Source organism: Callionymus lyra, chromosome 14 (genome assembly GCF_982586985.1).
Source record: "Callionymus lyra chromosome 14, fCalLyr1.hap1.1, whole genome shotgun sequence".
NCBI lineage: Eukaryota > Metazoa > Chordata > Actinopteri > Syngnathiformes > Callionymidae > Callionymus > Callionymus lyra.
Window position 1 is genome coordinate 22637974 of NC_141831.1, and position 24420 is coordinate 22662393.

The following is a 24420-nucleotide window of genomic DNA, read 5'->3' on the forward strand; positions in this document are numbered from 1 at the left end:
AGTTTTTGGCTTCTCAACATCCTCCCACCATCGATATAATTCTGTCATTTCTCATCACGGCCGTGCTCAATGTTCTTTATTCTAGTGATCGCTGTTCTTCAGTTTAATAAGCAACGTTCAAGTTTTCATATCATCCCACTTCTCACTAACTTGGCCAAAAATAATCCAGAGTGGTATCGAGTTTTGGTGAAAGACATCCTTGAAGTAACCACTGTGTTTACTTTGGTTTTTTAAAATACGGACTCTTAGACACGTTTGGATCTCACACTGACAACCTGAAACCTCATCATCCCTTCATTTGCAAGTAAGTAAATAATTGAGAAAGCCAAGTTTTGAGTAAGAAAAGCTATCTACTGCTAAAGTTTCTTAAGCCGACAAACGGTAAATTTAGCTGACCATAACAAACTTAGGTTTAAGAGACTAAGGTTAAGGAATTTAAGGAATGTTTTGGATTTCAAAATACATTTATTCAAATTGTAGAACTGGAGGACATTACCATTACATGGACATACTGAACTCTAAGCGATTCACAGTTCCCATGTTACTCCTAATATTTACATTGTTGTGAACGTTACATTGAGAATGAAGGTTCTGCTACAATCAGATGTTGACTAAATATAAGATGGAAATAACGCCACTGACCTGAGAAGATGCAACTGTATAGCAGACCAGTGCAAACTGAAGGCCTAACGTGTCCTTCATGTATAAATTGTATTGACAAATCTATTCAATACACTATTTTAATATTCTCATGACTAGTTAAATTAAAATGATAACTTGTCTTTCGTTGACGACTTAAGTTTCCCCTTTCCTCGAAAATATTGACTCAATTAACAAATAATATACAATGTTTGTCCCTACTATTTGCATTATTTGGGATAGTGACACTTTGTAATACATTTGAGGTATTTTTCAGCATTTTTTTGTGGTCCCTTCAAAAGACTTCGGTCTGGTGGTCGGTGACATTCATCACAGTGACTTGTAAAACCAGACGCTTGCACCGAGGAATGCAATCGTTTGCCCTGAGCCGTCATTGGCTGGCTCGCCTCGACATCACCGCGCGGCGAAGTCTCGGTCACAAGTCGCCTGATGACAATCACTTCTGGCCAAACGTCTGCTGCATTTCACTTCCCCCCGACTCATCAAATCTCAGTGGTCCATCAAAACAAGTCGCCTCCAGCGCCGTCCCGTCCCCAGGAAAACATACTCCCTTAATGTGTTGAGGTTAATGGCAAATGAATAATCATAACACGGCGATGGCAGACTGGGGGTGTCATCGATCTGTCTGGAGTCAGCCCCTCTCCGCCTGCTGCATCAGCCACTCTCCCCCTATTGATACGCTCTCGCCCCTTGACCCCTGGGACAGATCAATGGCATTGATTGGAGAAGGGCAGGGACAAGGGCAAGATCTGCTGAGTGGACCAACAGCTAGTGTGACAAGACATGATCGTCATTAATGTCCTGCTGGCTGGCTGGCCAGTTGGCAGGTCGCTGTGGATCACATTTTCCTCCTCCCCCTGAACCCTCTGCTCTCCTCCCTTACTTTTTTTTTCCTTACTTACTGCCTCATATTTCTGCCTTTTCTAATCCAAGTCTGATGTTTATCTCTGAATTCACAACGCAGTCTTTCAACCGCTTCATCGTTAAAATCATTTCGTCTTAACTCGATGAACCTGCTGCTTATCAATCATCGCGGACGCCGTGCATGCGCCCTATATATCGTCCTGATCCCCCTATCGTTGTCACAACATATTCTAGTATCCATTGATCGATCACACGCGAATAAGATACCTACATGACTCAATTCCCAGCGCGCCCGCTGGCGTTGGTATGTAACAACAACTGCAAGGGATGTCTGCCACTTTCCTGCAGTTGCTCTTCTCTATCGTTTTCATCACTCTAATGGCTTCTATTTCGAGTCTAGACAGTGAAAGAAACGAGTGTGTGTGTGTGTGTGCGAGGGGGTGATGGGCGGGATGCGGCACAAGCTCCAGACTCCGCAGTGACACGGCTGTAATGGAGCTGATTGATCACCTATACGGCCGCCTGCCGCCTTTAGAGTAGAGCGACTCCCAACCCCCTTCTGCGTCACCGCCGCCATCACCGAGCCAATCTGCGAGGACCCTCCCTCCCCCTGTAGACTTCAACCTGGCCACGGTTTTGACATTGGCTACGAGATTTACTCCCGCAAGTCTCTTGGCTCGCCGCGCTTCCGTGGATTTCCCCCCCGAACAGGAACAGGAAGGTATCTTTAATGGGGATGGTCGGCAATGAATTGGCAGATTTCGGACCCGGCCGTATTTTTTCAGCGCTCGCTGCAGTTTCCATTATGATTAAAAGGGCATGATCAATCAATGATAACATTTGCAGATTTCTCTCCCTGCCCCCGCCATGTCACTCCGGGTCATAACCCTAATCTATCCGGGGTGTTGAAGGTGATTAAAGTCTGAGATTAGAACCCGCCATCAAGGGCAGGATCTCATCCACGCCGAGGGAGTGAAACGCTTGGTCTAATAATTCAATAACCACCACTTGAGCCTGTGTTCGAGTGCACATACGCTCTTAATGTATTCATAATGTTTGTAACTTCAAACTGTATTTTTTCATTCACAACCAGAAACAATCACATCTGGCAACTTCAGAGTCTTTTATTTTGATTCATTTTATTATTCCATTAAATATTTAAAAGTCAATAAAAATGTCTATTGTCTTAAAAGGGTTAGTTCACCCAAACGTCACTCAGAAACATATGTTCATATAACTGTCAAACAGGGCATTTTCTTCGTACAAAAATACGCTCTTAAAAAACATCCAAATAACTCTATACTGCTTCCTGTAATGCCCTCTTGTTGTTTTTATGAAAAAAGGACAACATGCTACACAGACAAAATGGAGCCCCATTCACTACCATTAAATGAACATACATTTCTGCCTATAATTCCAAAAACGGACGGATTAAAACATTTAGTCAATATGAACGTGACTAGAACATTTGTGAAATTTGAGTTTTGGGTGAACTATGACTTTATGAAAATAATTACGTTGAATGTTTATATATATATATATATATATATATATATATATATATATATATATATATTTATAATAGATTATATATTTTATGACTGATTAAAAAATAAATGGATTGCAGTAATTCTTATTAATGTTTTGATAGTCCTGTGAATGAATTATTGAAGGTTAAAATTCTGCTTTTTTTTAAATTGAAATCACATTTTTTATTCATTCGCCTTTATTTTATTGTCAGTTATAAAAATAAAATGTAATGATAATAAACAATAGCTTTAAACTTTAGTTTAAGTGATTTTGTCTGGCTTGTATTTAAACAATATATATATATATATATATATATATATATATATTGTTTATTTCCTGGGCACATCTCATCCTTTACATTTCATGATAAGTGTTTTCTGTCTTTACATGAGCTGGCACGTTTTTATCCTCGGCCTTAACTTTTATTCTCATTATTTGTTCGTTCTATCAGTTTTTAAAAGTTTTAACATTCTACAGCTTCTAATCTCGACATATCACAATGATCCATTACTGAGTTTGGTTGTAAAACAATTAACCTTCATGTTTAATTCAAATTATCGCGGTGTGTTTAAGCGTGGCCTCCGTTCGTAGCTCTCTTGCACGTCACGTTAAATATTAGCACGGTTTTATTTAGCTTACTCGGTTAGCAGAAGTGGTTTTAAAATGCACGTTCACATGGACTTATTTAACTCAACGGATTTGTTTGGCTGATGCTTTGCAGATCTTTAGTTTGTTTAAAATGTTTAAACGTAAAGACATTTCTTTGTTGCCGATTTATTCTGTGTGACATCAGCTAAGATTAGCTGAGGAGTTGTTTTTCTCTCCTAAAAGAACGATTGTTTTTCAGCTTTAGAGATGATTTGCTGTGTCTGTGCATCTTTTCTTTGTCTATTTATTTGCATTTTTTGTTAGTCTCCACATCTGCTTACACAGTGAACCATCTTCTGAGGGCTTCCACTTCCCTGCAGAGCATCCATGTGTGTGCATGTGTGTGTGTGTGTGTGTGTGTGTGTGTGTGTGTGAACCTCTGCACGGGCAGAAAAGCAAAGAAATTGATCAGCTTGGGGAGGAACACGTTCAGCAGCACAGGCTGGATGGAGGGTGTGTGTGAGAGAGAGAGGGGAGCGAAAGAGCGAGGGCTGTCGCTGCAGACTCCTGCTGCAGTATCTCACTTTGGGCAAGCAGCTGCAGACAGGGAGTAACAGACAAGACAAGCAGACAGGTACCAACCTGCCGTAACAGGAGGGGTGGGAGTGGGGGCGTGGGGTGGGCTGAAGGTGCGTCGAGGCAAGGGCTCCGGGGTTGGAGGGGTCAATTGGAGGAGAGGGTTGCATGGTTGTTGGGATGCGGCGGCAGTAGAAGCTGGAAGAAGAAGAAGCAAGTGTTTTTTGTTTTTCCTTTCTTGTTGGCGGCGGAGCAGAGAGGTGCAGGAATGAGCGTGGAGGGTGTAGATGACAGTGTCACGACATGGCGGGGGTCTGGAGCAGGGAGGGAGGAGTGCTGGAGGCGGTGGGGGGCTAAGATGCTGAGATGGAGCTGACAATGCATGCTCTTGGATGGGATGAGAGGCGGGGAGGGGGGCGTCCCACCTCATTGACCTGCGTCTGGGTGTAGCTTCCTGCAGACGCCTCTCCCTCCCTCCCCCCTTCTAGCTTCCCTTTTCATTTTTTTTTTTTTTTTAAAACTTTCTTCCACCGCTGCACTCTTTCTCTCTCTGTTCTTGCTCATCGTTCAGAGGTGGATAACAAAAGCCGTAGACGCCGGCAGACAGACGAGGCGGGCGTGTGAGCCAACACGTCGCGCGGAACGCTGCAAATTCATTTCCGGAAGCCTTCACTTTGCCCGGCCTTCCCCGGAAAGAAGGAGACAGCCAAAGACATCTATCTGATGTATCTTCTTTTTTTTTCTTAGTCTGAGGGGGAGGAGTTATGAGGTGGGTGGCGGGGATGGGGATGGGGGGGGGGACAGGTTGGAGGGGGTGGGGGCAGCGGTTTGTGTTTGACTACTTGACAGGCCAAATCTGAACGCTTTAATCGGAAGCTAAGTCTGGATTGTTGGCTACAAATGCATCTTGTTCTCGTGGTGGAGTGAAGCGTGTCGCCTCCGACAGTTTGGTGACGACTTCACCAAACTTCCAGAGTTGTCTGGGTCTACATTTTGAGGTGCGAGCTTTGTAAATGGAGGGGTTATTTAGGGATAGCATGAGCACGATCCTCTATTCCGAAGCGTTACTTGAGGACGTGGTGTTCCACTCGCTCGTGCAGAGAGCAGCCGCAGACCCTGTGAGGCGCTCACGTAAAACACCTGAGCGACCAGTGTTTGCCTCTGCAGTCAGAGCGAGACGCTGCATAGCCACATCTATCAGCCAAGTGCACACAGACGAGTTCTTGGTCCCGCCATCCCAGAGGAGAGGAATATAGACTGATGCTCAGACGATTCCACAGGACAAAGAAGCGAGTCCGACCGCTTGGCTTGGGGGGGGGTTCTCCCTTTTCCTGCACAAAGACTCGTTAGATCAGACCAGCCTTGTTTGTCTCAGCCTCCGCTCGTCTCCTGGTGCCGCCACGAGGATCATTTAACTCGATCGGCTTTGACGAATTCAGCCATTTGTCTTCTTTTGTCTCGTTCTAATTTCACTCGCCGCCGTCGCCGGGTGTCTGCTGGTATCTAGCCAGCGTTCGTGGAAGAATGTTTGTACTTTTGCATGTCTTTGTGTGCATGAAACCAGCCTCTTGATTTGAATCAGAAATTGTCACACGGAGAATCGAACCTCCGTCTGAGGCTCAGGATCCCTCGGTAGCTTTTACTTCGTTGCAGCCTCTGCTCAGATTTTGGGGACTTTTTTTTCCTCGGCATGTTTGTATGTTCAGGAGCGAGAAAGGAAAGGCGTCACACCGGAACTGTCTGCAACTCCTCAGTACTTCACCTGCTCCCTGAGACCCTAACTTGTGAGCTCTCTTGATACAAAATCACGGGTTAGGCTCTTGGGACGCGGGCGGAGGGCACAATCGACTTTCCGCCGAGTCTTCCGACTGTATTTTTTGGGAAGAAGCAGTGACGGGGCAACAAATGGAGTCAATAAAGAGAACGAATGTTGGATCAGCAATACACGCCGACTTGACGCCGACTTGTTCTGTGTGTCTTCGTTGAAAATTACAGTCACGTAACACACGATGAGGCGGCGGGATGCAAACCACTTCCAACTGTCTCACCCTGGACTCATCTAGATTAATCCCTGTCACCACGACTGGGCGTCACAGAGCCTTGCATGATGTATATGATCCCAATGAGGAAACTTCCGCTAAATCGAATCACTCCAGAGCCGTCCATACGTGAAAGGAGAAGCGCTTTTTCCGAGAAAACAGACGTTAAGAATCTGGCATGTAGCTTCCTTTCATTAGCCTTAATCCATTGTTACGAATGTAAACGACTAAAAAAGTTACTATTCGAGATTCTATATGATGCAGTGAAGAGCAACACACATTTTTCAGATGTTGATTTCAATGATCAAGACGGTTAATAAAACATCTCACAGTAACTGCTATTTATTTATAATGAAGCCATTCAAATACAAATAAATGACACATTTTTAAAAAGAATCCGAGTCAATAAAATGACGATTTAATTGAGTCACTATGAGTCGTTGATCATTATTAATTATTTTAATAATTCATTATTATTTAAATAAATCATATATCCGTGTTAAAATACAAGCAGATATTGCTCCTTAAATATCAAATGATGTTGTTTTTCTTTTATGTTAAGCCTAAATGAATGTTAAATGTTCTGGATTACAATCAACAATAACTATTAAGCCGTTCCCCTTGAATTTGCCTGTTCTCTTAATTTGATCACTTCTGTCCAAACGTCTGGTCGCGCTGAGACGTTTGGACCAAAGTGGTTAATGGTGTGAATCAATATTTAAACTGGACCACTGGTTGACACCGACAGACGGTAATTGAGCAGGGACGGGCGTTTGCAAAAGAGCAGATTGAACGTTGAGTAGAAAACCAAAACATTGGATTGGTCTCTTAAGGACGTTGCTATAGAAGAGCAATTACAATAAATTAGGCCTTTTGGAACAAGGAAAAAAAGAAAAAAAAACGTGTGGAGTCATTCGACATCATTGCTTGACCTGTTTTTTACACTCGCTTCCTCCCGAGGCGACGCGCCTTTTAAAATGCTCATTTGGGCTAAATTAGTCATATTAGGAATGCAGTTCAAAACAATTTTTCCATTTTCTCTAATGCCCTCCACTCCAGTCTCCTGTCTCCCTCTCTGTCTAATTATGTTTTCCCCTCATCTTCGCCTTCTCATTCGGTTTCGGCCGAGAACAATGCCGATGCCAACTAATCAGTGTGTGCCGGTGCCACCGAGCCCCCCAGCAACAGCTGAAGCGGAGCCATGGCCCATGAATACCAAACAGCCCAGTGCGACAAGTGCTGAGCAGTCAGACGCAGCGCAGCCAGAGTCGAGCCGGTGCCACAAAACAGCCAGACAGTTTTATTAGGATCTGTCTGACACGCAGGAAAGTCTGGCAGCAGCGAGCCCACTGATGAAATCCTCACCCCGCACAGCCCCCCCGCCCCCCTCCACACCACCCCATCGCCAACAGTAACAGAGCAGCAGGCTGTGAGCAATTCACCAAGGATCCAATAAATATCACCCCATAAAAAAATCAGCTCCCGGCTAGTTTGTAACTCGGCTCCGTGGGGAATAGAAACTTTGTTGAAAGTCAAAGTCAAACTCTTCTGAATTAACCTCTTTTACATCTGTCGCCAGAGGAGAGGAGGGGGGGGGGGGAGTCGAGAATTCAGCTTGTGTTGCTGCTTGTATGAATATCCTTCAAATTATCTTTCTTTGTTTTACCATCTATGCCCACGTCTCGTCCCAATACACAAACGCTCAACAAACTATTGTGAGAAACTGTTTTCAAACCATGTCAGTTGTCCGGGATTCTCGAATGTTCTGGACTCAAGTTGTTCATTTCACTTTTGGCTGGTTTCGTTTATTCTGAACTTAGTGTGTGTCGTCATTGAAAACATGAATTAATTATTGTTCGTTCAGTAAACCTTATTTCTCGTTTCTGCCCTTAATAGTTTTGGTCAAACTTGATTTTTTTTTTAAAAACACATTAATTTCAACAAATTTAACAAAGTGTGGTTTCCGATAAGTGAGAAAATCTATTGATTCGGCCTTGAATGCTGCGGATCATTTTTATATGAAACCTCAAACATTAATTGTTGCTGTTTTCATGGAGTCTGAAAATCATCATATTTAATCCTGAAAATTACTATTTATAATAATAATCAATAATTTAAATTACTAGTTTAGATCAAAGGGTAGAGATGATTAATAAAACATATTTGTGACCATTTTTCTTTATATTTGCTGCTGTTTCACTGAAGAAACCTTTTTTTTTAATGCAAATATGTTTGAAAATTAAGATAAAAATAACTTGTCATTGGAGAAAGTGTGGTTTAATATACTTAAATTATAATGACGATAATAATTATGTTTTTTTTAGTTTTGACGTAGGTTTTTTAACTGTGAAATAGAAGGTTTATTTTCCCACCGCTCGTGGGGTGTTCAGGTTCCGGCCGGAGACATTGATTCCGAGCGAGAAAGTGCAGATAAACCGGCGTCTGATGGACCCGAGTGCGAGCCAGAGATTAGTTCCTATTGTTCGAAGGTGGTCACGTAACACGTCGCTCCGGCGTCACGGTCAGCCGATAAAAGTCATAAGTCCAGATTAGCGTTTCTCCTGCACGTTTTCATTCCGGACCGAACGAGAAGAAGCGAACGAACGAGCAGACACTCTTTGTTTTTTCCTGTCATTGATCATCAGTGTTGTCTGCTGGAGCGGCTTCAGTGTTCTGTGGGTCTCTTATCGTGGCGAGGGGGGGAGCGGGGGGCCTCAGGTATGTCTGATGGCGGAGCGGTGTGAAATCGAAGGGGGCAGGTGGAAGAGAAGGGGGGGTGTCTGACTTTCCAGACACTGCGGCAGGAGGCCAGACAGTCACCTGAACACACTGTACTGCGTGATGATGACACACACACACACACACACACACGTTACACACCGTTGCATAAACAAGTTCTTTAATCATCGAGAAAACGTATCCAAATTCCTCTCGTCATCCTTGATCCAAGAGAGCATTAATGGACTCGCACCAGAGGTTTCGCCGCAGACACAGAGGAGGGGGTCAGTGGACCGATGATTGAAAACAGGGGGGGGCTGCTGACGGCTCGTCAGGTTGGGGGTCTCAGCACAGCCAGCTGGAGTTCACTCAGATCTGATTTGCTGTGGGTTGTATTGTCTACGCCGTTTGAGCTTGTCTCCCCCCTTTCGGTCCTCGTAGTCCGGCTCTCCCTCTCCGGGTTTGGCGTTATCTCCTCTTCTCTTTCTGATAGGTGGTTCATTTGGAAGGCGTTGCCACGGTAACCTGGTATCTGGCTAGCAGCTTGATGGAGTTATTGAACTGTAACTGGGATAATTATCTTCTGTCTTGCAGCTCTGCCGTTCACTGGTTGGGACTTGAATGTGACCTATAGCTGCTGTGCCAGAGCCGTTAACCCCTCGCATGCCAGACGCTAGAGCCAGACCACTGCAGGCGAGCTTGTTGTTCATGTGGTCGTTACTATAGCAGACATTTTTTGGTTCTAAACATTTCAATTTCAGTCATAAGAATTGTACTCAGAGAAGACCCACTTCTTCGCTGCCTTTAAAAAAAAATCACACATATTGAATGTATAGTCTGCTTTGCTGGGAGGAGACCATGGGTCAGACCCAGGTCCCTGTGGAAATGCGCAAGGCATTATAAATAAATAAATCAACATCATTGCTACTCAGTCGACAGGTTGTCATCACTTGACTATTTGATCCTTCACCGTGGGAGGCAACCTGAGCTCAAGCCAAAGGAGAATACCACAGTGATATAAGCACTCGTCACGTCCTGCAGTAACAAGACATGCAGCACTGGACCTCGTAACACCAGGAGCATTTTAAGTTATTGTCCCAGAGAATCATCTTCAGGTCATTGTTTGAGTTGATGATACGTTTACATATTTTGAAGGAGATGTTGAGTCACCATGAAGTTATTCACGATTGAGTGCAGCTTAATCTCAAATATCTCAAAGTACAAATCGCCAGATTTAATCAAAGTTTGACTCATAGATTTAAATTGAAGACAAAGCCATGACTCAGGGTGTTCTCTACTCCAGGGGATGGACCCAAAAAATCCTCCTCGAATCTGCAGCATTAGAAGCAGATAAATGAATAAATATCTTTGACATGTGACATATTGTCTGGTGCGACATAAAATATGATAAATATACACAGAAGCGTATCCCAGTTTACATTCGTGATGACGCAGGCGATGACCCGTGAGTCATGTTCTTCCTTCATCTCAGAGATCTACGTCTACTTACACCTCAAACGTCAGTTCAAGATTCGCCTCTTCAGTCTGAACTGGACGCTCCACCGACTCGCTCACATTCCTGCCTCGCACCGGCGGCTCACAAGAGGCTTATGAACGCCGCCTTTGTCCTCGGAGGCTGATTCTGTTATTTAGCAAACAAATTAGAAAGAGATTAGAACAAACAGTCCGCGACATTGACACACTGAGAGTGTTTGTGTCCCGGCCGGTCATAACATCCAAAATTCCTGGTGGGTCTTCAACTGCACCCCGATAGTGCCTAATGAGCGTTTGTTATTCCTGCGCCCCAACCATGTGCTGATTACACGTTAGGATTGTTCACCCTCGATTTACTCCACTTTCACTTAATCTATCTGTTTTTTTTTTATATCCAGGAGTCGCAGAGGTCGTCAGGCTGACCCCGAATCTGAGGTGAGACTTTTAAGTTCAGAGGATTTTGTGACAATGACACTCACAAAATCATTTATTTTAACATCAATTAAGGGAAAAAACAAACAACACATTATAGACAAGAGGGGTTTTAATTTAGCTTCAAACTGGGATAGTTTGATTCTTCACTCCAGTTGATGCTTTCCAAGACTATTGATGATGTAGCTCAACACAGAACCAAAAAGTTCTGCAACAGCAAGTTAGCCAGAACAGGTCTAGACTAGAAAGTCCAAGGATAAAAGTGGCTGGTACTGCAGGACTGTTGGTGCAGTGCTTCTGCGACATCTACACGAATCTCGTAACATCCGCCTCGAGTCGGATGCATGTCGTACGTGAACCGGTGGTTCGGTTCAAAACTGCGGCTTTTCATCTCGTACGTGCCTCGTCTGCCTTGGCGAGGGGGTCCGGACGTGCTCGCGCCCTCGCAGTGAGTCAGTGAAAGTGTCAGACCGCGGTAACAGACGGCCTGCGTGAGGTAATTAGCCTGCAGCCGCTCGGCTCTGCCCAGGTGCCCACTGTGCACAGAACCAGAGCAGACGACCTTTTACTCGGCTCCATCCCACCGCAGTCACTTAAAACAGTGATGGATGTTTCCCCGAACGCCTCCTCTCTCCCCCACCTCCCCCCCCTTTTTCCTCTCTATGTTGTGTTTGCTTCATCCTCTGACGCCTCTCTGTTCTTCACAGCGACGGGGAGGAAGAGGAAGAGGAGAGGTGGACGGGGTTGGCGTTGAAGTGGTGGGTGCACTTCCTGCAGGGGTGGAGCTGAAGATAAGTCGCCCACCCCGCCCCCCCTCGGCACAAACACTCATCAGTATGCTGACCCCGTCGCACAGGTGACACAGCTGCCGGGTGAAATCCCACGTGGAGGTACATCAGCTGAGAGACGAGCGAGGAATTAAGAATTAAGTTTGGATTTAAGACCCATTCTTATATAACTCTAATATAAGTAATGAGTAATATAAGTGACAACATTCACCTTCATTCTGTTTAAATCGTTATATTTGCATCTAAATGTATATAAAATATATTTTTTTGATATTAATATATAATTTATCATTTAATAACTTTGTTTTTGTCCTACAGCGTATTTCTTCTCTAAATTGTACATTTAACCTCCCTAAAGGAAAAGATAGTCGTCAGAATGTTGTCTTTTAATGTTGTTTTTCCTTGTAGCAATAAAAAAATATAGTTTTTCAGTTGGAAAAGAAGGAGCTGTGGACCACCTGTTTCCAGGTAAGCAGGTAAAACAGTGTCTCGGCTGGAGCGTCTATCCATACTTCTATCACTCCATTCTTCCTTCCTTATGTTGGCGTGAAGGTTGGTTTAATTGCAGAAGCCATAAGTGCTAATGCTCATGTGTGTCTTTCTTCTGCAAACTTACTGTCTCGTTGTTTTTCAATAAACATCTCCACAGACTTTTCCTGCTGTTTGTTTTCTATACAACATATATTTCCATTCTGTGCAAACAGTGAGAGCATCCTGTGGTTTTCTCTCTCAAAACATTTATTCTCTTTTCACTTGTGAGGGTTTTCATTCCCCTTGATATGTAGGATATTGGTTTTTCTGCCACGGGCAACAAACGCAGCGCTATATTAGACAAGTAAATGTGTGTGTGTGTTTGTGTGAGTCAAAACACAACACCAAGAGATGTAAAGGAATAGAGAGTGTTGGAGGGGGGTGGGGGAGCAGTGCGGCCGCGCTGCAGATATCATCCATCTCCCTGTCACTGGCCCAAGGGCTGCTGGGAAAGTGGCAGACAGTTCTCCGGCTCTGACAACGGCGGCTGCATCCTAATTTCTGTCACCGAACGCTTGAGAAATCCTCCCGTCACCAGCCCTGCACGGGGAAAAAAACTATTAACCCCACGGTCTCCGAACAAAGCGGCGGGCCGCGGCTATCAGCTCCCATCATGCACCAGCTGTGAGTCAGAGCGGCGGCCGACGTTTGCTGAGTCGAGAGCGTTCGGCCAAACCCCGAATCACGTCTGAAATCGCAGCTGATTCGACGGCGGACCACATACCGGTGCTGCCTGAGTGGCATTTCCAAAATATAAATCCCGCCACTGACAGCCGCTCTAACTGGATTACATGCTTTTTGGTTAACCATGACTAATTATCATAAAGCTGTTGTCAGGCGCTGTATGGCTGCTGTTACACTCGTCAGCGTCTCTTCACGTCGGCAAGGATCCGGATCAACACGCTGTAGATAAAAGCTTCAGTCGCCGTTGTCCAACTTTTTTTACACACTAGAGCGGACGCCGCCGGAAAGTTTGCACAAAAGAAGTGAAATAATGAAAGTCAAATTGTGAAGAGAAAATGTTCTCGTCTGTTACAAGTCTTTCTTACAAGTACATGACATTATTTAATACTTTAAATATATAAGTATATTTTATTAAAGCATCACAAATATATACAAAAATATTGAACAAATATTAAAGTTTATTATTTATAATCATGTATTAATTTACTGTATTATCATCATTTCAGTATTTTCTTTTTTAAACTATTATTTTACCATTTAAACAAAAAATATATATTAAAACGTTTTACAGTCACATTTTTTAATAGCTACTAAGTTAACTTATTTTTTAACCTTTCAAGATTTTTTAGAGCTTTTTCATTTAAATAAATGTTTATAATTTTTTTTAAACTTTGTATGTAAAAAAAGGTTAACATTCAAAAATCAAAAATACCAAGTTATTCTGTCTATTTTTAAAAGTATTTTTAATTCATTTTAAAGGAATAATAATATATATAATATATTTATTATATATATTATATACATATATAAAAAATATGTGCTGATGCTGCATTTACTAAACGCCTTCTTGATTAATCAAATATTAATCTTTAAATGTTAATTATTGTATTTTAAAAACCTTTACGGAATTACAAGAATTTCTATAGACATTTATTATTTTATTCATCAAATATTCAAAGTACATAATCGAAACGTAAAACCTAAAGATACTCAGGTACAAAAAACATTTTTACGTTGGTTAGAAATTGTCTTTTTTGGAGAGATTTCTTGATCTGAATTTAAGGCTGTTTTTTTGATGCAAAATGTTCAATTCTAATAAAGGAATGGAAGCTCCAAGAAGAAGTGCGTTTTCAGTTTTCATGAAACAGCACATAGGAGTAAAGGGGACACCCTGGAAAAGTAGCCAGGCAGCCACTTCCCCAGATAGACAACAAGTCAAAAATATTCTGGTAAAAAATGAAATGCTGATATTTATTAAATATTTTTTGGTTTAACTCAATACATGAAATGTGTAAAACTGTCATTTTAACGTGGCCTAAATGTTCATGTTTGTCGACCTATAAAGAGGATGTTATACTAGAGATGTCAGCAATTCTTCCAATATATGTCAAAAAGAATGTCGAAGGAAATTTATCTGATGTCTTCTAACTGACTTTGAAGAATTCTCTGCTTTTTTAGCTGACGTGAGCAGATATTGGTTCTTTGCTCCAGGGCACTCCGGCACGTGCAAAACATTTAAAAATCCACGATGCACTTGATGATCAAATTCAAAAGAGCAGTGCGACATAGAATATATCGTCACGGTCGTCCTGGTCAGCCTTTAAACTACCAAACCAACTGATCTCTGAGGGCCACAGTGCATTCTGGGAATCAGGGAAACTTGGTGCACCAAACATCGTGCTCCTACATGTTATTAGAACCTGCTGACTCTAGGGCCTCTGGGACTTCCACACCACGTAACAACAACACGGTCAATGAGGCTTGAAAACATAAACTGCATGTTTGTTTGGTTCCTGTTTGTTTGAAGCGCTGTTGTTTATTTAAGTTGAAATAGTTTACTTAGCCCGCATGTAGCATGTTAGCTCGATTCAAATCAGATCTGCAGGAATAAGAGTGTAGAGCAACATAGTTATCATGTCTCGGCCACCTATAAATGATCAAGTTACAGCTCGCTGACAGGATAAATGGAAGTATCACATCTCTTGTGAGTATGCGTAATTATGCACACGTGGCTGCAGTCAGTGAAAAAAGATGCAAAGAGAGCGTTGCTGTGTGGGTATTTTAGCACCTATCAAGGTTAATATCACACTTTCATAAAGGTTTTTACTACTTTATTCATTTTGCTAATGACTGTTTATTTATTTCAGTAACGGAAATAAAACAATAGATGTTTAAAAAATAAAGCCAACATTTTGGTTCACTTATTTATGGACTTTTTTAAACCATGTTCGGCTCAATATTATACTCGTTTTTTAAAGAAGACATGGAGGTCAGTCACAGGTTGAAGCTATAGTAACAAAAACATTTGAGGCCTTTAAACATTAAATTAAGAACTTACTTGATGAAGTAAATCTACAATAACAACGAGCGGTTTATCCGATTTCTAAAGGTTCATTTTGTTCAGGTGTGTTTGGTGTCCGTCTCTCAGGAACGACGCACACCTGCTTCCCATCAACAATCGCTTGGCTCTGGTTGAAAGGAGCCGCCGGTCTCTGAAGGTGAGCGAGTCACGTACGAGTCTCTCTCAAGAGCAGCACTTCCTCTCGCTGCTGAGAAATGAAAGTTCTCTATGAAGACCAGCCTCAGGTCGCCGCCGGCATCTTGAAACTAAGAAGTTTCAAAAAGAAAGAAAGTAAAGCCAGTCGCGACACCTTCAGAGACTTTTTTTTTGTTTGTTTCATCAGGAAGACTTTTGTCGACAAAGGCTCTAGTTGAACCTAAAACTAATCCTAAAAGAATGTTTAATACTCGTGATTAGTGAGTCTTGACCAGACAGAGAAGATATACCATATAAAATTATACATTTAAACAGGTTTGCTTAAAAAAAACATTCTACGTGAGCTTTTGTCTATTTCCATGCAGTGATGACGGTGGGATTACTGTAAAGATCACACTTTTTTTAAATGACTTGTTAATTAAGTTAACCTGTCAATCTTTTTTTCTTTTGTTCTTGGGAAATAGGTTTACAAAATAGTTCCTCAATTGTATATGTTAGCTTCAAATATTACTAGTATTGTGGTTAGATTAGATTTTTCCTTTATTAGTCCCACAAGGGAATTTTTTTATGTTGACAGCAGCATCAGGTGAAAAGAAATGAAATACAATAAGTGGTAGTTAATCTTTAGAAGACTAACCATCATTATTAACATAATTACTCAGCTGAACATGTTATATTAACCAAAGGGTCTGACAGGAAATGTGAGCCTAATAGTGATTTATATCTTAATTATCTTTACTCTAATCAAAGGTTTCTGTATAAACGTAGACATTACAACTATCTCTTCCTTATCTTATCTTATCTTAGACACATCTTTACAGGTCGTAATAGCAGCATGAATATTCACACCATCATGTGGGCCACAGGTGTGTTTGAATCCTCCTGGAGGTCTGGACCACTTTTAAAAGCCTCGACGCTAATGTTGACCATGTTCTGGGATTAAAATGAAAAATACAAAATAAAAGGGGGAAAGACTTAGTTGATGTTAATACGCATTTAAAATGTCTTGTGTTTGTTTTCAACTCCTAACATATATTATTTTATTATCTTATTATTATTATTATTATTATTATCTTATTTTAGCAGAAAACTGTAAAAACAAAGAGACAAAACTAACGTCTGAGAAGTTCAATGAAGTGTGTGTGTGTGTGTGTGTGTGTTCTTCGATGATGGCGATGACGTCATGCAGGAGGAGCAAACATCTCTCACGTACGCACACCAGTCACTGCGCCAAAGTAGATTTTCTTCCGACGGAAAACGCTCAGGTGAGGTGACGTCACTGCTGGCGTGACTGTAGGTCTCCGTCGCCATCTGGTGGTTGACTGTTGGAAGAGCACCCTCGTTTAAACAATACATTAAACTCTTAAATAATCCATACGAGCTGATTTCTAAGTGAGTATTGACAACATTGATTTATTTAACGAGATAAATTCTGGATTTATATTTGAAAACTTAAAAAATAGATTATTAAACGAAAATATTATTAAGCGTCATGATACCGACAGGGGGCAGCAGCGGAATGTCAACTTGACTTCTGAAGATGATTTGAGTTCAGACAAGACAAGTCTCAGCTCACACACACACACACACACACACATATATTATCATTGATCTTTAATATCAGTCCAGAGAAGAAGGTCTTATGCTTGTTTTAGTGTGTTTATCCTGTGGCTCCTGCGGACTGATCCTCGTGAGCCAGGAACCATGAAAGGTCAGAGATCTGGATCGTTGCTCAACCCTGAGACCTCAGATGGTCTCACATGGTCACGTGGACACCTTTATGAACGCATGAAACATTTATTAGACAAATATTAAGGTAGTGCAGCTCTTAACTTAACTTTCTGTCCCAAATTTAATCAGCAATATATATTCATGGTATTTCCTGCATATGCATTTTAAATTAATTTAAAATATTTTTTTTATAAATTAATTGAATAGAAGATTATTCTGCTCAATGTACATCAAATTGTATACCTGCTCGTGGACACGTTGATATCTGCGAACGGAATATAAACTATTTATTAAGTCATTTAATTTACCAGCGAAATGAACAAAAATAAACTTTTTTGATCAATAAACCATAATTCAAAAGGAAGTCAAGGATTATGAAACGAGAGATTAGAGTAAAAATAAAATGTTTATCATATTATTAAATAGTTTTTCAGTGTTTTTACTATTTCAATGTGCTACTAATATTCGTTCAATATATATATATATATATTTATATTAGTATAATATATTATACGGTTACTGTTCTAACAAATTAAACATTAACAGTTACTACATGTGAACAATATTATTCCTGTTTGTGCATATTGGTTTTCGAACAAGTTTAGTGATTTATATTTATGTATAAAACAATATATCAGGCGGATATTGTTCTTACAAGTGAGAAATGTGAAATAAATACATAAAAATAAATAAATAAATATAAAATCATGTATGTAGTTATTGGTTTTCCTCACATAATTATTGATAATATTGATATATATATATATATATATATATATATATATATATATATATATATATATATATATATATATATATAATAATTATATTTAATACAATATACATAAAATGTGATATATTTATTTTACTTATTACCCAAATATTTATCTATAGAATTATTTAACTAAGAATTGACAGATAGTTTCAGGAAGTGTTTATAAGTCAAAGACCACATGCTTAAATTCTGTTGTTGTTATTAAACATCTTTATCTACAAACCATTTGATGGTTTTCAACTCTCTGTGGTGCAGAATAACAGCGGGAGCTCTGCTTACAAAATACACGTAAAGAAATATTATTGAACTCTATAAATAAATATGTTACCCATGTTGGATTTTTGGAGCCCCAGGTGGTTTGCCACGAGTCTTATCTTATCTTAGCTTCTTCCTTTACACTTTGAAACATGTTTCTGATCATAAATAAAGAAGATTTAAAGCCACCATGGAAACATGGATGACTTCCCCCCGAGGCTTCGTGTCACGTGACCGCGCAGCTTCACAAGCATGTTTTTGTGACTCGAGCTGAGACATGAGATGAAGCAGCTTGTTCTGCTTGTTCAGTTTGTTCAGTTTGTTCCAGATCGTTGGGCTCTTCGTGAGATCCTGTCGCGAGATCCTGTCGCTGTTCGATCGTTAATGAGAGCAAAAGAGGAAAAACAACAAGTCCTGCTGCGAGAAGAGCTTGTTAGCGAAGCCGCGATGTCCCGGCTTCGACCACAGGAGGGCGCTGCTGGTGCGACGAAGAGAACGTTATTGCTCTTATGTCAGTTTTCTCCTCGCCACGTGTCCTCGCCATATATTCTAACGTAAATTTGCCAAATGCTAATTTTCTTACAAACCAAACATTATATTTGTTCATTAAAAAAACGTGTTACAATTCTGCCTTTAATCATTTACTGTTTTTCTCTCAAATATTTGTTCACCTATTATTTTTTTTTACTTCAAATCTATTTTTCGTATTTCATTGTCTTAGTAAACTATTTTTTAATATTCTTTAATTTCAGGACTAGTTGTTATTTTGTGTCGACAGTGACGACAATAACACAATAACCCCTGGATAGTTTTATGATATAATAATATTTATAATAGATAGATAGAGGTGGTTGCAGCGGTAAAAGAGGCGATGGATAGAGTCAGTCACAGCCTTTATCAAGACGACCACCTTTCAACATCTCCACTGAGACCGTGGGCTGGTTCGTCTCATATCTTCAGCATAGAGAACAGTGTGTTGGAACTTCACAAGCCAAATCCCTGTTTCTAAATATTCAAATGGGCATTCCACAGGGCTCTATATTGGGACCCCTGCTCATCAGTCTCTTTCTAAATGATTTACCTGCTCGAGTTCCAGTTGCCACTTTATGCGAATGATGCAGTTTTTTTTATGATGTTTTGTCTGCATGTAAGGCTGAGGTGAGTCAGTACTTCGTTCAAAATCAGTTGGTGCTGAATTTAACCAAAACTATCAATGGGTTTCTCAATTAGAAAACTACTGACAGGCAAACATTTCCAAATACAATTACATAAGTAAGTAAGTAAGTAATTTTTATTTGTATAGCACTTTTCCAGACCAGGGTCACAAAGCGCTTAAACAATCAAAACAATATTCAATAAATGATATACTTTAAAGGTCAAGATAAAACTGATAACACAACAGGAGTTCAAACTAATCAACATAACAACATAATCAAACTATCGAGTCTGTAAATTAATTCAAATATCTAACCCTAAATACTCCAAATATTTTCGGGGAAAGACAAGCATTTGGTTCTCATCTGAGTGATCGTTCATCTTCTCTGCAGGGATTATGGCAGCGGAATGTGTTCGCCTGAGTGTGAATCATCAGAGATGCGATTAAAGCTGTAAAACAAAAGCAAAACATAAATGTAAACGACACTCAATTAGATTAAAACAGATCTTCTCTTCCCTCTGTGACAGATTTCATACCTTCTGTTCACAGATTTACTTTCCAAGTACTACTGTCATCTGGAATGTTCACATTGAAAGAAGGATTAGGAAGTTTGTCCCAGAAGCCCATCAGTGGACGATCTGGGTTTCCATCTCACCTGGACCCGCGGAGCTGTAACCAGGTCAAGAGAAGCGTCAGGAGAGATCACTCTCACCGGAGCTAATGAAGCGGCTTGTTTGTGCATCCTCTCACAGACTCCCAGAAGCCTCCTTGTTGACCTCGGCGCGGCGCCGACCTCTCGGCGGGAGAGTTTCTTCCTAACAAGGCAAGAGTCTGATGTTTTCTGGCCGTCGCTGGACTGGTTTAGATTCTTCCACGTCGGTCTCTTTTCATGCTTCTTAATGACAGACGCAGCTTCTCTTCTGCCTCGTCTCACGCTGCGACGTGACATGAAACCATCACAGTCTCCCACTCGCCGTCTAACAAGCCTGTATATCACCATCTGGACCTTCTATTCCAACAGCTGCATCCACAAACATCTCATCCATACGTTTCACTTCAGGACGATACAATAAACTCTTCTAATGACGACGTTGTTCTATATTTTCAATCATCTAACACCATCCCACCCCTGACACAATTTGTAACAGGGAGTGAAGACAACGTCTTTTTTTTAAATTGAATTATTTATTAAATAAAAAATGATCTGAAGTTTAATCTTCCGGTGCAGAGCGACTGAAGACTACGAGACTAAAATAACGTTCAACGATGCCGGACAAAAGCGTTGAAAAAGAAAGTTTATGATGTGGATTTGTGTGTCTGGTGTGCGAGCGAGCGAGGCGAGTAACGGACTCAAAGATGAGCGAACAGCATCAGCAGCTGCCGGAGAAGAGAACAGGTCAGTGAAGGTTGCATGAGGAACACGTGCCTTCATGGATGATTGTCTTCAACAGCTGGAGGAATCCCAGGAGAACCTGCAGAAGTTTCATTACAGCAGCATCACAGGAGTGACTGCTCCGGCTCTGAAGGGACAACATGAAGCTGATTTAACTAACCAGTTAAACCAAACATTAATTTTTTTAAACTCACTTATTTACACTTGTTTTTCTGCATTTTTATCATGTGGACGAGTCAAAACGTTAGCGGAGGTGTTAATATAGTGAGAAATATAGACGTAATTCACTGTTTAGATTCTTTTGAAAGTTACTAATAGTAACTTCTAGTCTTCCTATGCTTGACCTCAAAGGATAAATTTAAATTCAATTAAATTTGTAGATTTCAGCCTTGAAGGCTTCACGTGTCAATCAACTCATGACATCAAATACTTTTGTCCCACATTGAATTAACATCTCATAGATTCACTTTTTAATCAAATTGACCTTAATTCCACCATCATATGTATGTTACTGATACTAAAGTATTATTTTTATACTACTATTTTTATAGCACTATTTAAAAAACGTAAAGTGATTTGCTAGCTTAATAGCTCCTTGATAACAATGCTAGCTACAGTGGTATCACTCGCTATCTCTGTCTGAAGATTACAATATAAATTAGAAAATCCTCGAGCATCGAATCTATCATTTTTAGTTTCAAACCGATGATTTAATGAAAGAACAAACGTGAATGATACTCTCATTTTACACCTGTTACAGGAGGGTAAAGATGAATCCATCTGCAGTGAAATCTGAGTCACAATGAATATCAATGTTTTGTGTTTTACACAATGCAAGGCTTTTAAAATGTCTTCTTTCTTCTTCTTTTTTTTTTTTTTTTTTACCAATTATTACCTCTATTTCTGATCTGTGGACTCTTCAGTGTCCACAGATCACTTAAGGAGAAGTAAAAAATAACAACAATTTAAGTGTTTTTTTTTATTATATTCTGGCTTCTCAACGAGAAGAGTGGTGACCTTTCAGTCCACACCCCCCCAAAGCCACATTTCCCCTCCAGCCGAACGTGTTCCCTTCCTGTTCCACCTGTTTGCTGAATGAAAACTTGACCTTTTCGAATCCAGCGTGAAGCGCAGGGAGGTCCTGGTCCAGCTGATTTATTCTTGTTTGATTTCAAAGTGCCGAAGTATGGAGCAGCACCGCGGTGCGGGTCTGAGCAGGGTCGTGATCCGCTGGTTAAATCTCTGGCGTCCTGTGGAGGACTGACTCTCATCTGGACTGTGAGCACACGGCTGCCTTCACTGACTCTTCACTGACTCAGCTTAGCTCTTATTTTCTCTCCCTTCAGGACGTCGTACTAATTTAGCAAAGACTCGGACAAAGTGTGACACAACAGAAAGGTTCTGATACGAAAAAAACAACATTTTCTTCCTAAATAAGTCTGTATATTTTAACAGTTTGCAGCTGAGGCTTTAAGGCCATCGGCGTAAATCGGACTTGTTTTTGAAGTCGAGGCTTCAATAGCAGTCGGACGTTACAGACGAGCACCATGAAGGTATTTGATGTTTTTAAGTGTGTGTCGGGCGAAGACAACTGAGCGTCAGTTGCTACATTAAATGAACATTTATAAGATTTACTCTGAAAATAATCCCAACCTTTGGTCGACATGACGGTGAGTAGAAAATGAGTGAAGTTTAAGACTCTGTTGAACTAACCCTTTAAAGTATAAGTAATATTTGTTATAAAAATTAAAACCTGAGTCACAATAAAAAATGACAATATATTAATCATGATCTATAAGTTTTACACAAAGCAAAGTCTTTATAAATGTCTTGTCAATTAGTAAAATTCAGGTGAACTATCACTTTAATAAAAGTCAGTTGATTTTTCTCTGTTACCAAATGGTGCTGGTTTTTACTTGTCATATGACCAACACAAATATAGATATTTTTCCTAGTGTTGGCTCGATGAGGTTTCACTGAGTCACTTACTCAGCTTTGAAAGTGACAACCAAGATGAACCAGCAACACTCACTGACCAATCAACCGGTCGAGTGTTGCTGCTATAGGACATTAAACGTCTCCCCTGACGTGTAAACACCGGCAGAGAGATGGTTCTCAGAGACAGCTCAGTCCTTCACCAGAGCCTCAGATCAGATCGTTTCACTTCCAAATCGTGCGACACCTAACAAACAAACAAGTCAAGTTGTCGATCAGAAGCTCAAATCGAACACGTTCACTCAGCCAGGCTCTTAATCTAGAGACGACAGAAGTGCAATCCGGAATAATCTGGACCTGAAGAGTCGTCTCCTCACAAACACTGTGTTCTCTGTGTCTGTGACAAGCGTCTGGTTGATCGTAGCCAATCGCTGTTTACTCGGCTTTTAGTCATTATTTGCTGCTGTCGACGGATCTGGCGCCGCCGGCCTCGGTCTGAAGGACGTGTTTATAAAAGAGTGAGCGGCGAGGACGCTTCTACACAAACACCTCGGATCATTAAAGCAGCATAGAACACTCGTCAATGTAAACGCCTTTAATGGCATAAACTCCCAACACATACAGCCCGTGGCTTCAAGTGTACTGTTGTCGCCGACATCCTGGTGTTTTCACTCTCCGTCAGATAAGATGCTGGTGGCCTGGACACGGATGGGCCGCGAGAAAAGCTACTCGCATCCCCAACATTTGTGCACTCGGGCGCTTTTTGGATAATCCAACTCCGGCCGCTCAGAGATCTTAATAAATCCTCTTTTTATTCGTCGCACTCTGCCGCCGCCAGCCAGCGAGGAAGTCTCACCCACACAGATTACATCACACAATTAATAGTCCTGTTTTCTCCAGTGACCTCCTGTGTGTTCCTGTGAAGTGCCTGCAGCTTATCAGGCAATCTGTCCACTCGTGTAAGTGTGTGGCTGTGCGGTCCCTGCAGAGCTCCCGCTGGCACTCGTCCACCTGACTGTGTGTTTGACCTTTTTCCACACCATCATCTAGGGATGTATTCCTGTGGAATTCCACTCAGGTTCCTGCTCTGCAGGGCCAGGTCCACCGTGTGGATGAAGGCGTCCACCATTTGTCTCATGTCCGGGGTGAAGGGGTCCAGCGACGGCCGCTGCGGAACCGAGCGCTTGAAGTGTCCGTCCCGGTTGCTCTGAGCGCACAGCAGACGCTCCTCGGACACCGTGGCGTTCAGGAAGGAGGCGAGGATCCGGAGCCCGGGGAGCAGGGACTGCTGGAGCTCCTCGTAGTGGACCACCAGCAGGTGGCGTCCAAACTTCAGCCAGCTGAGGGTGTGAGACGCCCACCAGGGAGCGTAGCTGGAGACGAACTCTGGCCACTCTGCAGAAGAAAAATCATTGGATGAATGCTGACGTCAGCGGTTCTGGTGAAGGACTCATGATACTTTGGACTACAAGCACATTTCAAAACCTTTAATTGTCTGAATAATCTTCGGTGCAAAGTCATGTATTAACTGTTTATGCCTACTCACCTCAAACCGACTTCAAGTGGTACTTCAAAAATCTGTCAAAATGTTTTAGTATGACTATTGAGCAAGTCTCCGTAGTATAGCTCTACTCCTGAGTACAGAGCCTGCCGGAGTAATAATGCGTAATATGTTATAGACACTGTGCTTCAATATACTATTATGGTGTGTGTATTAGGACCCAAAATGGCACTTGTCACACAGTAGAACAAAAATGTGTGCGTCTTGTAGAAA

At 41.3% G+C, this 24420-nt stretch overlaps 1 protein-coding gene and 1 long non-coding RNA gene across 4 annotated transcripts in view; one reads left to right on the forward strand and one right to left on the reverse strand.

Moving 5' to 3' along the window:
* Nucleotides 1-12301, forward strand: part of LOC148066477 (uncharacterized) — a 47967-nt gene extending 35666 nt beyond the window's left edge. For all 3 annotated transcript variants that reach the window (XR_015713305.1, XR_015713306.1, XR_015713304.1), the window contains 2 exons: nucleotides 10868-10904; nucleotides 11609-12301. This is a non-coding gene — a long non-coding RNA (uncharacterized LOC148066477). The remainder of the gene's footprint in view (nucleotides 1-10867; nucleotides 10905-11608) is intronic.
* Nucleotides 12302-23226: 10925 nt separating this feature from the next.
* wscd1b (WSC domain sialate O sulfotransferase 1b) overlaps nucleotides 23227-24420 on the reverse strand; it is a 30414-nt gene continuing 29220 nt past the window's right edge. Inside the window, exon 9 of the mRNA XM_087807602.1 lies at nucleotides 23227-24041. Within this exon, the coding sequence (XP_087663728.1) occupies nucleotides 23689-24041 (353 nt within the window). The 3' untranslated portion in view covers nucleotides 23227-23688. The remainder of the gene's footprint in view (nucleotides 24042-24420) is intronic.